General features: G+C 40.3%; 1 protein-coding gene across 5 annotated transcripts in view; it reads left to right on the top strand.

Annotated features, from left to right (window-relative positions):
• LRCH1 (leucine rich repeats and calponin homology domain containing 1) overlaps nt 1-15,053 on the top strand; it is a 192,928-nt gene that overhangs the window by 86,597 nt on the left and 91,278 nt on the right. For 4 of the 5 annotated variants that reach the window (XM_082859639.1, XM_082859637.1, XM_082859641.1 and 1 more), the window contains exon 2: nt 8,616-8,760. In XM_082859639.1, coding sequence (XP_082715765.1) covers nt 8,616-8,760 — 145 coding nt within the window. Of the gene's footprint in view, nt 1-7,372; nt 7,477-8,615; nt 8,761-15,053 lie in introns of those variants that run through there. The other variant, XM_082859640.1, reaches the window with a different exon arrangement.

Genomic DNA, 15,053 nt, shown 5'->3' with positions numbered 1-15,053 from the left:
CTGGCATGGTAAATAATTTCTCTTATTCTGGGAAATTGTAAGTTCCAGGATAATGTTTGTATTTTGTGACCATTTTAAAAAGCATTCTTTGTTTTCAATTGTGATAAAATAACATGTAGCATAAAATTTACCATCTTAACCATGTTTAAGGACCCAGTTCAGTGGCATTAAGTACATTCATGTTGTTGTGTACTGTCACCATCGTCCATCCACAGAACTCTTTTCACCTTGCAAAACTGAAACTCTGTACCTACTAAATAATAACTTAACATCCTGCCTTCCCCCAGCTTCTGGCAACCATCATTCTACTTTCTGTCTCTCTGAGTTTTGACGACTTTAGGAACCTCGTGTAAGTGGAATCATCAGTATCTGTCTTTTTGTGACTGGCGTATTTCACTTAGCATAATGTCCTCAAGGACATGTGGTAGCATATGGCAAACTTTCCTCCCTTTTTAAAGCTGAATGCTAATCCATTGTATGTATAGACCACATTTTGCTTATCCGTTCATCCTTGTTGGAGATTTGGGTTATTTCTACCTTTTGACTATTGCAAATAATACTACTTAAAGCAACCATGTTCTATGAGAAAATTAGTATTTTCCTTTCAAATTAGTATTTCTCATTTTAAAGATTATTACTGTTGATGGGCTGTTTTTATTATGTCTCAGAGCAAAAGTTCTGTTTAAGCAAATGGGAAATGATTCATTAGCTAAACAGAATCACTAGGGAATGGGTCATTTCAGAGAAACTGTAACCACCTAAAATGTTTTTGTTTTGAGTAATTTTACACAAAAACATTAAAAATAGACACTGCCCTGCTCTCTTGAACAGAACATTTGAAAGATAGTTTAGGGCTTCCCTGGTGGTGCAGTGGTTAAGAATCTGCCTGCCAATGCCGGGGACACAGGTTCGAGCCCTGGTCCGGGCAGATCCCACATGCAGCAGAGCAACTAAGCCCGTGCGCCACAGCTACTGAGCCTGTGCGCCTAGAGCCCGTGCTCCACAACAAGAGAAGCCACAGCAACGAGAAGCCCGCGCACCACAACAAAGAGCAGCCCCAGCTCACCGCAACTAGAGAAAGCCCGCGCACAGCAACAAAGACCCAACGCAGCCAAAAATAAATAAATAACTTTAAAAAAAAGACAGTTTAATTCCCAAATATGTTAACTATTGCTAGATTGTTCAGCATTGTGAGTATTATTTTGATGCTGCTAGTACATTGTGCTATAATATTTAGAAGGGCTCTGACCATTACATTTAAAATACTTAAATTTTAATATGTCTGTATATTTCACTCTTTGTTACTATTTTTTTTTTTAGAAGCACACTTTCTTATGGCTACCTCCCTTTAAAAAATCTATTTGTTGCTTCTGAAATGCAGTGGGACTGAAACAGTCAATAATAGCTTTTGTTAGAATTGTGTTTAAGAGTAAAAGCTTCTGAGTGAGCCTTTCAGAGATTCTTTAAGTAAAATGATTATACTTTGGAACAGGAATTTCCCGCCACCCGCCAATTCCATCTGCGGTGGTCTTTTAAAATATGATTTCCTCATTTTTTTGGGCAACACTTTGGATAGAAGAAGTACAATAAAGAAATCAGTTTTTGCTATCAACATTTCAGTAATGCAGTTGTTCAGGAAAAGGCCACCTATAGGTAATTACCTCTTTAGTACTTTGTGGGCTCAATAGGTATCAGCTGCTAATAAAATCAGCAGGCCAAGAGGCTGTCATTATATCCTTTTTGGCATTTCCCAAGACTAATTTCTATATTTTATTTCCTCCTTCAGCTTGGGAAAGGGAGCCTTCAAACCAACTTATAGGTTTTTCATTCATAATACACAATTGTTTTTTTCTATTCTTTCATCTCTGATTTATTATTATCATGAGGCATTTGTACATATGGTGTGCTTCGTGTGCTTGTCAGCTAGATTTTAAACTCCTTCCCAGCCCAGGACTTTTTTCTTGCTAGCAATACTGCATTTGGAACCCAGCATTAGCTAACATAATGATAGAGACTATTCTTAGAGTCCTTCCCTCTGTGCCAGGTGCTGCTCTAAGGACTTTATATGTATCATCTCATTTAATCCTTCCAATAATTCAGCGGAGCCAGTACTATTATTATCCTCACATTACAGGCAAAGAAACTGCGGCATAGAGAAATTAAGTAATTATTTCCAAGTCTACACACTAAGTGGTGGGATCAGGATTTGAACTCCAGCTGTCTGGCCTAAGAATCTGCTTTCCTGCCACATTTACTCAGTGAATATTTATTAAGCTCTTACTGTCTACCGGTGAACAATGTAAAGATCCCAGCCTTCATGGAACTTTCATTCTAGTAACAACCAAAATACATGAGTAAATTGTATGCTATTTTAGAAGGTTATCCAAGTGCTAAGAGAAAAAAGAAAACGTAGAACAGAGGGAGGGGGGTTAAGATGGACATGCTGACATTTTAAGTAGGTCATCAGGGAAGACTTCATGGTTCATACGGAGGAATTGTTTAACAAAACTCTAGTGTTTGACAAGATTTTTTTTATTGATCTCTTAGAGATGTAGCATGAAATCTTGGTTGACTCACTCGAAACTTTTATGAATCCTCTTACTAGTTCTGCCTGTTTAACACTGGAAGTGTCTGGTGGTTTTATCTCCAGAGTCGAGGATGAGTCAGCCCATGGGCTCTGCTTCACTGCCTGGAGTAGGCTCCCTCACTCCAGAGCATTTCCAAATGTGCAGTTGTCCCGGGAGTGCCCCATGGGGGCTGAATCACGGGGCTGGGCGGGGTGTCTGTGCTGAAAGAGTAGGGGCAGTCCGACACCCAGGACATTGTGGAGTGCTCCCCTGTAGAAGGATATAGCTGAGATTCTTCTGGAGAGACCCCTGCCTACCTAGAAGAAAAGGGATATGGATTGTCCAGACAGGGCAAGCGGCCCCAGACCATCCTTCCACCCAAACATTATCTCTGAACAGTGGACCCAGGAGGGACCAAGCAAGAGGGTGCAGATGGCCTGGCACAGAGTGTCCCTTCAGTACAAGGAAGACATTGGGTCCCATATGCTTGTCTGTGGGTCAGGGGGTTAGATTTATATGTGAAGGACACATATTTCACCCAGTTATTGAGACATCATGATAGGTGCCAATAGGCTAAAATTAAACTTCCATGATAACATGTTTATCCTTCAACTCAAAACATGTCTCATTTGGTCCTTTCGGAACTGGGCGTGACTCGACCGCCAGTGATCAGGCCTTTTCTTCTGACCAGAAAGCAAGACGTTGCAAATTAGGTTGCCAGCTGTGCTGGTCCATTAGGCTTCTGCTGGCGGCTGTGGCGGCTGATAGCTCAGCATGCCGTCGGTGGAGAGTGGGAGGCCCCGTCCAGTCCCTCCTGAGGCATCACTTTCCTTTTTTATACAAAAACAACATGGTGCCTCTGAGGGTGCTGACTGCATACCAGATTCCACTGACTGTTTTTCTGCCCTCCTCTGCTCATTTTTATTCCTTTGGCTACTTTATTTTAGGGCTTTGCAAAGCTTGTTTTGGCCGGGTCGAAACTTATTGTTTTATTTCTGGCTGCTCTGCTCTCATGTGAACGCTTCAATTAAGAAGCAGACACGAGGAGGACGTGGTTCTGGAGTTCCGGTTTGCTGCCCGGCTGTTTGCCCAGAGCTGCGGTGGACCCCGCTCCCCAGGGCCAGGCTAGACCGCCGGGCAGGTTTCCAGCAAGGAAGGACGGAGTCCAGCTTGGGGGTAGGCAACCGGGCACCATGACACGTGCTCTTCTTCCTGGAGAAAATATTAGGACCTGGTCAAAGATCACCTACTTTTAGTCCAGAGCTTTGGGATCATTTAATGCCTCCTGATCAGGCACCAGAAACGGATCTGTTATTATTATTGTTTTTTAAATTAGAGATACGCACAAGAACAACTGACCTTCCCTAATCGCAGTCCTACAAGGCTGACCCGGCAGTGGTTCAGAACTACCTACTGGTTCAGTTCTTGCCTCTGCCACTTACTAGCTCTGTCACCTCAGGCAAGTTACCTAACCTCTCTGGGCCTTGGTGTCCACACATACCAGGGAGTTATAACAGCACCTGCCTCCCTAGGTTATGGCGAAGATTCAGTGAGGAAAAAACCAAATTTTCTCTGATCGTAGCCAACCGATGATATGAAAACTCCGTTGCAGATCGGACTTTTGTTGCTCTGATTGTATCCAAAAAACAGTTGAGTTGGAATTTAGAGTAAGAATCTCATTGAGCGGTGGTTAACCCTGGATTGGCACAGGCTTTCTTTCCCAAGCCTGTTGTCTAAACCGGACCCTTCCTGGGCCTGATCGCCTGCTCCTAGGAGAGCGCCTCCTGTTGGTGGGTCTTGCTTTAGGTAGGAAGCTGAGAGGGTGCATCACCGGTGTTTCCCCTGGGATAGTGGGAATCAACTGGATATACAGGGATGCCCAAGTCACACCCTAGTACTTCTGGCCATGGATCCCAGACTTCAGGATTTTTAAAAGTGATTCCAGTATACCAACGAGATTGCGAAATGCTAGGCGAATACTTTATTTAGGGAAATAGCTCATAAGTGGGTTCATTTATCCCTCCATGTATTTATAACAAAATTAGAGAAATAAACAACAGAAAGAAACACAAATTCCTCATCACTGTTTATCTCTAGTTTAAAAGCTTACTTATCTTTCTATCACTCGGAAAGTACTGGGCTTCTCACAGCTCCTGACCCGTTTGCCCAAGCTGGTTTGGGTTGTATTTCAAACTAAAGATACAGATTGCCTCCTTAACACTTGCCTGTTACCTTTGAGCTCTTATTCTTTCTGTCTTTCCTGGGTTGGAGAACCTTCATTGCTCCCATCTTGGTCTGTCTGTCGTCATGACCGGGACAGCCAGGCTTCTGCTTGCTACTTGAGCTCTCTCTGTCTCTGGCATGGATCTGCCCTTTCCAAGTCCCAGTTAGGGACACTCACATCTGTGTGGGCACCATGAACTGACCGTCTGCTCACGTCTTTAATTACAACTAAGTCCTGGATCTCTTCCTCCTCGTGTGTGTGTGTGTGTGTGTGTGTGTGTGTACGTGTGTGTACGTGTGTGTGTTTTAAAAGAGGGACCAGACCCCATTTTAGTTCTTTGCTTTCAGCTGATAGGAAGACTTTTGAACAAGCTGGTATGTCATTTGTTCCATTGTTTATAATCGGATTATCCACTCTGGATTATCAAAGTCAAAACGTCTTAATCCAGACTGACTTCCCCAGCCTTTCTGGGCATCTTTCCCATTGCGGGTTAGTGGATGTCCGAGGATCCAAGATGATTTCTGCGTGAGCCTAAGTCAATTATAGGAAAGCAAACCTGCTCGGTTTTTCGCACCCTCTTTTTCTCTTCCAATAAGAAAGTTAGATGAGAATTAAATGATATTCAGACCCAAGCAGGAAAAGTAAGTCACGTATTTGAAAACTCATTCTAAACTCTTTAGTGAAACAGAGTGCTTATGTAAGATTAGGATAATTGGCAGTTGAAGCCAGAGTTTCTACTTACCAAGTTTCCTATAGCCACTTCCAGAATTTAGCCCATCAGGTGACATATTGTTTTCATTACTTTCTCTTTTGAACTTAATGTTTATAACTTTCTTATCCTCTGAGTCTTTACACAGAACATGTTGACTCTGTTTTTATTGCATTTTGGGTAAATAAAAATGCAGTGAAGATTTAATCACCATATCTTCCTAATAATCTAGCTGTGGGACACATCATGATCTTGCAGAGTGGTCTCACGTGGGGAACTCAGTCAGGCCTTGCAGTTAGACATACTTAGGTGTGAATATGATTACTTATTTCTGTGGCTTTGGACAAGTCACATAAGCTTTCTGAGCCAGTTTCCTCATCTTTAGGTTGGCGGTGACACTGCTCCTTGCATTGGTTTAAATGAGGTACTAGATGCAAAGCTCCAGGCATAATGCCTGGCTTGATGGAAGTGCTCAAGGGATGATAACATTTACCCATCTGGATTTTAGCTCTTTATTTGTACTTTTTTTTTTAAGCACAATTAGAACCTTTTACCTTATGGTTCAATTCAGGGTTTGTGCCTTTCATCTTTCAAATGATAAACTTCTAAAAAGTAGCCCTCTGTGTTTTTCATTTCTGCAGAAATCATGTACTTAGTAAATGTTGATGAAAATGTCAATAATCTGGGTAGTGATGCTAAACAAACAGGAAAGGAAAACTTTTGTTCCTTTCTGTTTTTCAGCTTTGTTTTAATTTAATCTAGGCATCTGTTTCTATTGCTATACAGGCATTGAAAGAATCTAAGCTACATGTAGGTTTTGTGATTTCTTCCCTTTTAATTTAGAAACCGGTACACAAACCCAGGATGATAGGGGTGCGTTGCATAGGTAAATTCTCACTGACTCAGTGGACACGGAGGTCTGTTCATTTGGCTAGCATTGTAGGTTCCGGCGTGACAGGTGCCCACCATTAACACCTTATAACTTTATTTATAGTGGATAATACAATACTATCAAAAAAAGAATTCCTGGAAAAATACAAAATAGTTCAATTAAAGGATCAGGGTGATACTGTTGGCCAGACCCTGGACAGCTGATAGTTTTGCATGTGATTTTCCTATTGAAATTCTCAGAGACCTTAAAAGAAGTTGACTGCGGTGTGAATCATAGAAGAAGGGGAAGGGAAAACAAGGATGAAAGTGGAGAGATGATCATATACTATTTCATATTTCACTCTTTTTATATGATGAATTGTTGAAATAATTTTTAAAAATCCTTATATTCCTAGAATAAGTCCCACTTAATCATAGTATGTTAATCTTTTTATGTAAGTGCTTAATTCTGTTTGCTCATTTTTTTTTTTTTTTGGTACGCGGGCCTCTCACTGTTGTGGCCTCTCCCGTTGCGGAGCACAGGCTCCGGACACACAGGCTTAGCGGCCATGGCTCACGGGCCCAGCCGCTCCGCGGCGTGTGGGATCTTCCCGGACCGGGGCACGAACCCGTGTCCCCTGCATCAGCAGGCGGACTCTCAACCACTGCGCCACCAGGGAAGCCCTGTTTGCTCATTTTTAATTTAGGATTCACATCAGTATTTGGAAAGGAGATTCATATGTAGTTTCCCTTTTGTGTACTTTCTTTGTTGGTTGATGGTATCAATATTATACCTTGCTGTTTAAATAAGAATTTGGAAAGTTCCCTTCCTTTCATATGGTTTGAAATGGTTTAAATATTAATCAGAATTATCCCTTAAAACTTTCCTGGAATTCCCCCTCTGAAGCAATCTAGACCTGTTTTTGTTGATTTATGTGTTTATCTATTGGAAGGTCAGTCAGCGAGGTAGCTTTTTGACTTATATTTCATTATAATAGTGACCTATTTAAGTCCCTCACCCACATAGTGTGATTCCTTAAGTGTATCTGAAGTATTATTTACTGAACATCTTCAATTCATACCGATGAAGCCCCTGCTAAATAAGGGTGAGGTGCCCTGTTGTTGTTGAGTTACTGTTTTCAAGAGTTGGTGGCTCTTTTTTATATTCAGCGTTTCATGGCATTTCACAATCACGTTTACCATGTTAAGGACGATTCCATATTTTTATTGTTGAGATGGTGATACTGTGAACTGTATTGTATGTTTACATTACTCTGTAGACCGTGATTACTGTCTTTGGTACATTTGGCGAGGGAGCCAGTTTTACTGAAGGTCATGCGGTATAGTATCCATCCTTCATAGACACGACTGATTTATCTCTTTCTTGTACATTGTACGTGCTCAGTAATTCTAGTGAATGAAATACTTTAGTATCTACTATGTGTTTGTTTGGGAAAGGTATAAAAGACATGTTCTGAGAGATAATATGTTATGAATGCAAAATTGAATTAAATAAATGAAATATTAAGGTAACTATGTGTATTCTGATATATTAAAGGATTCAGTTTTACATATTTGTCCAGGGGAAAAATAATTTTCAGATGGAGCGAAAAGTAAATGTTGATTCGGTTGTCCTTATACCTGGCCTGAGTTTACAAATTAATATAAAGAGCTAGGACTTCCCTGGTGGCAGAGTGGTTAAGAATCCGCCTGCCAATGCAGGGAACACAGGTTCGAGCCCTGGTCCGGGAAGATCCCACATGCCGCAGAGCAGCTAAACCCGTGCACTACAACTACTGAGCCTGCGCTCTAGAGCCGGTGAGCCACAACTACTGAGCCCACGTGCCACAACTACTGAAGCCCACATGCGTAGAGCCTGTGCTCTGCAACAAGAGAAGCCACCACAATGAGAAGCCTGTGCACTGCAACGAGGAGTAGCCCCCGCTTGCCACAACTAGAGAAAACCCACGTGCAGCAAAAAATAAATAAATTTATTAAAAAAAAATAGAGCTAAAACTGTTTCAGCAGTATTTTTGCTTTTCTATATGAATTGGGCTATACAACGCTAGGAAACGGGAATCACAACACCATAGTAACAATGGTGCAAAAAATGATAGTGTTGATCTAAATGTAGATGATAATGTTTATTTTAAAATGTGTTAAGGAAAAAGTATTGATAGTTGATAAGATTGTATTAGATTATGTTGAAGAGTTATTAACAAGCTATTTTTTCCTTTTCTTATAGATTTATCTAAAAACAGACTGGTTGAAGTTCCAATGGAATTGTGCCATTTTGTATCACTGGAAATTCTTAATTTGTATCATAATTGTATCAGAGTCATTCCGGAGGCCATCATTAATCTGCAGATGCTGACTTACTTAAATTTAAGGTAGGTTGACTATAAAGGTTATAATCAAATTCGATGAAAAAAAATAACTGCTTGCATTTCCATCAGTTTTTTTTCTTTTTTTCTCTTTCATCTTTTCTGATCACCCTTTGAAGTAAATCACATGAAGATTATTGAAGAAATATCTTTTCTAATACATTTGTGATGCCGTTAATTTCGTTTTTGGCACTAGACTTCTCTGAATGTCAATAGGACAAGATGTTTTGGTTTCTTAAAATAATTTATACAGCATCATTTATACGTTTTGACTGTTTGGTACTTGGAAACTTGTTGGTATATTTTCTTCGGGTATTGATGTAGATTTTGGAGGAGGAAGGATGAAGGAAGTGGAAAAGGTTTGGGGGTTGGGACAAATTAGGGCCTTGCAGGTTTGGGGGGGTTATTGGTGCCATTCGGTTTGCTACCCAGCGCTGACTGAGCCTGTTCACTTTAGGCCACCGGAGAAAATTAAGGAGAAGCACTGGGCAACTCCAGCAAGATACAAAGTTTGCTGTCTTTAGCCCATTAAATTAGGTCAGTGTTTGCTGAGGATGGGTCAGTGTTCTGTATTGACTCTGATTAAGCACAACACAGTGTAACCTATTAATGCACTAAGTAGCCCTGAAGTTAAGAAAACTATTTTAAGGTCTAACTTTTAGACTTTGCTGCTGTGACTGTCAACTTCTCTGGCCAGATTTTGACTCCTTGTTTCCTAAATTCTTGACTCACATCTGGGATGTCAGGAGAGAAGGGGAGCTGTTTTATCAAATATATGTCTACTGTTAAAACAAAGTTGCAAAGTTCAAGCCTTTGTGCAGCCTTCACTCTTGTCAGTTGCATTATCTTTTTATTTTATTTTATTTTTTTAAAGAAGATGGTAGGGGTAGGAGTTTTTAGTAATTTATTTATTTATTTTTGCTGTGCTGGGTCTTCGTTTCTGTGCGAGGGCTTTCTCTAGTTGTGGCAAGCGGGGGCCACTCTTCATCGCGGTGCGCGGGCCTCTGACTATCGCGGCCTCTCATTGCGGAACACAGGCTCCAGACACGCAGGCTCAGTAGTTGTGGCTCACGGGCCTAGTTGCTCCGCAGCATGTGGGATCTTCCCAGACCAGGGCTCGAACCCATGTCCCCTGCATTAGCAGGCAGATTCTCAACCACTGCGCCACCAGGGAAGCCTCAGTTGCATTATCTTAATGTGCAAAGAGTAGCACCTAACTAGCAGGGCTTGTGCTGTGTAACAATATGCCAAACTTTAAACGACAGGATTCCCAGTAAACCAGGTATAGCATTAATTTATGATAGATAATAACGTCGTTTATTTTTTTAGGGTTTTTGTTGTTTGTTTTGGTTGACCACTGAGAGTTAGGAGTCTTCTGCAGCTTTCTTTGCAGTCAAAAATGGATTTCCATCGCATTTCATTAGGACTGCGTATCTTTTTCCTTGGGAGTGAAAAATAAATCTTGGTCATGTTTTTAAGTGGCTCTTACTTATTTTTGGTAAATAAGATGTAGGTTACTATTAGGATAATCTAGAGGCTCAACATATGTAACTTTCAGTTTTCCAGGTTTCTAGTTCATTTGAGTTTTCTTGTGTAAGCCATTCATGCTGTTTCTTCTGCAACAGAATGTTGATTACCTTGTTGCCTGATAGAACCAGTAGAGTGGTGTCTACAGATACTGACTCATTATCTCCCTAAAACATCTGCCTTCTAATCCCAACCCATATAGGGGAAATAACCCAAGAGCTATGTAGTTGGTCTGTTTACGTCACTTACCTACTCCTGACACTTTCACCTCCAGCAGCCCTGCATGCAGCAAGTAAATAGATTTAACTTTGCATTGTTGTTTTAAATATATATATACACTGAGAAACTTTTGGCTATAGATGACATATTTCTTCTGGCATGATGTAAACTATAAAATTCTACAAATACTAGAGAATCTAATCTTAACTTTGTATTTTGCTTTAAAAGCATTAATAAAATTTGTTTTGATAGGGTGATTTTTACGTTGAGCCTAGTTGAGGGTAGAATAACGTTGCCGTCTTCAGATGGTAGAAAGACTATATTGGAATATGAATCTCAGGAGTCTTTAATTCAAGAACAGAGAGAATTTGTTGAAACTGACAGTGGTTGAAGAGGAAGTGTATGGAGTATTGTAAACAAAGTTTTGTGATGAATTTCTAAGTAAAGGAAAGGAAAGAAATAAAGGGATCATTAAGCACCCAACTTTTTTTTTTTTTTTTTGCGGTACGCGGGCCTCTCACTGTTGCGTCCTCTCCCGTTGCGGAGCACAGGCTCTGGACGCGCAGGCTCAGCGGCCATGGCCCACGGGCCCAGCTGCTCCGCAGCATGTGGGATCCTCCCTGACCAGGGCACGAACCCGTGTCCCCTGCATCAGCAGGCAGACTCTCAACCACTGCGCCACCAGGGAAGCCCCGACATCTCCTACTTTAATAATAAATAATAAATTCCATGTGTTAAGACATATTCTCTAGTGTTGAACTCTTTAAAGGAATTGATGACTAAATGGGGAAGATTAAGAAAAAGTATGTCTCTTACTTTTCAGAGATACTGTATCAGGGTATATGAAAAATGTATGTAAGTCCTCTAATCTCTTTGAAAGCCAGGTACTATATATATGGATATAACTATTATTATTATATTTTAATAAATTCACTAGGTTTTTAAAAAAATATTTACTTGTTTATTTGGTTGCGCCAGGTCTTAGTTGCAGCTCACTGGCTCCTTAGTTGCAGCACATGGGCTCCTTAGTTGTGGCACATGGGCTCCTTAGTTGTGTCATGTGAACTCTTAGTTGCAGCATGCATGTTGGATCTAGTTCCCTGACCAGGGATCCAACCCAGGCCCCCTGCATTGGGAATGTGGAGTCCTATCCACTGTGCCACCAGTGAAAGTCCCTATACATATATAATTATTTTTGATGCCTTCTATCAAATTTACTTCATGAATGTAAACGTGTAATATAAAATAGTAACCTAGGGCAATCTGAAAAGTGACCAGGAGATGGTCATCTTGTTTATTCAATTATAAGGCCTTTAATTCCTGTTTGATTATTGGGTTTAGTTGAAACATGTCCTCTAGGAATTGGACTCTTGGAATTGAGTTATTTCTCAGTTTGGGAATAATTTAAGGTGGAATGTTATGTTTGCATAAAAGATTTATTTGTAGCTTGTGAAATGGTAGGTGACCTATCTGTTTATCTCCAAATGTATAATAATATCTAGAAAATACCAGTGCCATCTAATTAAATTGTAAGTCTTCTAAGATATGCTGAGTAATAACATCACATGATAGTCATGTTGTCTATGTGAGTTTTTGCTGTCTTCAAACTCCACCTCCACTCCCACATCCCACCTCCCCCCCCAAGCTGGTAACCAGGAGGAATTTAGAACGTTGTGCTTGTGTGTGATCATGACAGACGTCCCCTTCATAACAACCAGGGTTGAGCACTGTGGCCTTTTCATGTCTTTTCTACCCTTCATGAAAACTAAGTCAACAAAATAAAAGGTATTTCTTCTCGGGTATGGTGAAGAGGCATGGTGGAATTCTGTTGACTCTTGGCCTTTGGAGGAGAAACTGCCAATCCATTTAACTGCAAAAGAAACAGGGCACTCAGGTTGCTGCAAAAGGACTGCTTTGTAGGAGAGCTGCTGAGTCCCCTTCAGTCTAATTTTTTCTCCGTGATAGTTACAAATGAGATATTATGGCAGCGAAAAAAAACTCATATTCTATTTTTTAGTAGTCCATTTGATTGAGTGATTATTTTTTAATTGAAGTATAGTTGATGTACAGTATTATATAAGGTACAGGTGTACGACATAGTGATTCACAGTTTTTAAAGGCTGTGCTCCATTTATAGTTATAAAATATTGGCTGTTTTCCCTGTGTTGTATAATATGTCCTCGTAGCTTATTTATTTTATACATAATAGTTTGTACCTCTTTATTTCCTACCCCTATATTGCCCCCCACTTCCCTCTTCCTACTGGTAACCTCTAGTTTGTTCTCTGTATCTGTGAGTCTGTTTCTTTTTTATTATATTCACTAGTTTGTTTTATTTTTTAGATTCCACATATAAACAGTATCATACAGATTTTGAAAAGACATTTTCTAGACAGAAACATTTAATCAAATCAAGCATTTAATCAAATTGTCACTAATTTAGATGTGTTGGGGAAGTCTGTATAAATTTCAGAAAATTAAAGAAATACCGTAAATTACTTTTGAGCACACAGTGTAGACTGGCTCAGATATAGCATGGTGTGAAACAGCTTTAACAAAGAGGCAAGTTCAGTAGGCTTTATCAATAAATACCCCGAACACTATCTTTTCTGTAGTGCTTAGGATTTTTTTCTCTTATTTCTAGTAGCCAGAGAAAAAGAGTTGCTCGATAAAGTAGTGCAGAGAAGCTGCTTTTCAAGTTCCACAGATTTCATGTTTCTATACTTAAAATTAAACATGATCTCACTGTGTTTTTAACATTTTTCTCTTTTTAAATAAATCACAGGTAGACATTGCTGATTTTGTATGTTCCAAAATAAGAGAGAGATCCTGTGAAGGGACTTTGAATGCATGGGAACCAGTCAAACTTGATTACACCCTCCAGGATGCGTTGCATGTTCCAGCCGAGTAAACAGTCATAAATATTTGATGGTGTTGGCGATAATGATGACAATGGAGGTGATGGTGGTGGTGGTGGTGAGTCACTGCCTCACCAGCTTCTTGGCTGACAGGATCTCTCAGCAACATTATCTTTAAATGTCAGATGGCTGCTTCGTGCCAGCATCCCAGTTCCCATCTTAGACTAGAGACGGGTTTATTTAGCACATGGAAAGAAAACCTTCACTGTGAAACACAGTTAAAAACACTGAAGTGTTTTCTAGTTTTTCCTCTCGTGACAGAAATGTCCTGTTTGTGGAAAACATTAATTTATCGCTGTTTATGTAGCCTGCGTTCTGAGGAACTGGGCTTTTAATCTTGGCTTCTTGGTGTTCACAACAAAAGGTTATGTTGATTTAATGTATGTGCTACTGGGTCTCTTCCTGTTAGAAAGTGTCTTAATCCAAGAAATGTGGCCAAGAACAATAAAAGTGATTAAGCAAGGCTTGTTCCTATATGGGAACGAACGCTTTGAGCCTGGGTTACACAGGAAAGCCTCCCAAAATGTAAAATCTGTTTTAAATTGTCGGAGAGATTGTTGTTGATGAGACTGAGGCAGAAAATGTACCTTAGAAAACGAGAAGAACCCAGAGCAGAGAGGCTTTTGGCGGGTGTAATGGTGTTGTGAACGCAACTAAGAATAGGGAGCTTAGCTTAAAAGTTTCATCTCAGAGAGGTTCTGGAATAGAGGCAGCCAGGATATGCAAGTTCTTTACAGCATTTGATCGTAGTCCTTCCAGAACTCTCGGTGTGGTTTTACTTTCCTGGGGTGAAAGGCACAGAGCCAGGAGCTGGTTTACTCGTTAGAAGCCCCTTTCTCTCCCAGCCTCCTAGGAGTGGATGGTGAGGCCTTGTCTGTAGAGAAGGGGGCCGTCTCTTGAGCAAAATGTTATCACGCCATACAAGGAATCCTTTTTGGCTACTTTTTCTGAAGCCTGGCATCCTTTTGGCTGCTAAACAATGTGCAGAAAGAGCCAACTTCCCGATGGCTGTATAACCTGTATCCCCACATTCCTTTGGGGGCTCATTTGGAGAATTAATCTTTAAACCTCAGACTATAGCTCTGTATTTGCAGGGCTTGGGAGAAGCATCCTACATGCTAGGATTGCCTTAGAAAGCACAGATTTAATATTTTTTGTTATGGACAAAAAATGAAGTTTCATTGTTCCTAAGAATTTTGATTTCTATCCCTAGGAAATATACCTTCACCTTGTGACTGACCTTTCTGAAGAAAGTCTCAGTTGTAGGATAGTGTTTTTTTTCTTTCTAGAAACGGAGAAAATGGACAATGTCTTCTTAAACTGGAAAAGGGGAGGAATTTTGCTCAGTTCAAACTTGCATCCCTCTTTCTTTTGTGAAGATCTTATCTCATTCAAAGGGGAAGGGAGAATATTTTAGTGTATATATTTTGGAACTGGCTTGTGGTGACTAGGTTGTGTTTTGTGAATTGACAGTCAGCAGGAAGACACCAAAACACAATGAACCATGTTGGAATTTGGAAGTATCATCTTAAAATTTGAAGGTATTTTTCATAGAATGCTGGAGTTGGAAGTGGTCACCAGAGTCGTCCATTGCAGGAGCGGCAACTTGTGGTTTAAGCCTTGCCTTTTCTAATGT

The sequence above is a fragment of the Leucopleurus acutus genome (assembly GCF_964270905.1).
Source record: "Leucopleurus acutus genome assembly, chromosome: 18".
NCBI classification, from domain to species: Eukaryota; Metazoa; Chordata; class Mammalia; order Artiodactyla; family Delphinidae; genus Leucopleurus; species Leucopleurus acutus.
This window is presented reverse-complemented; position numbering and strand designations above follow the sequence as displayed.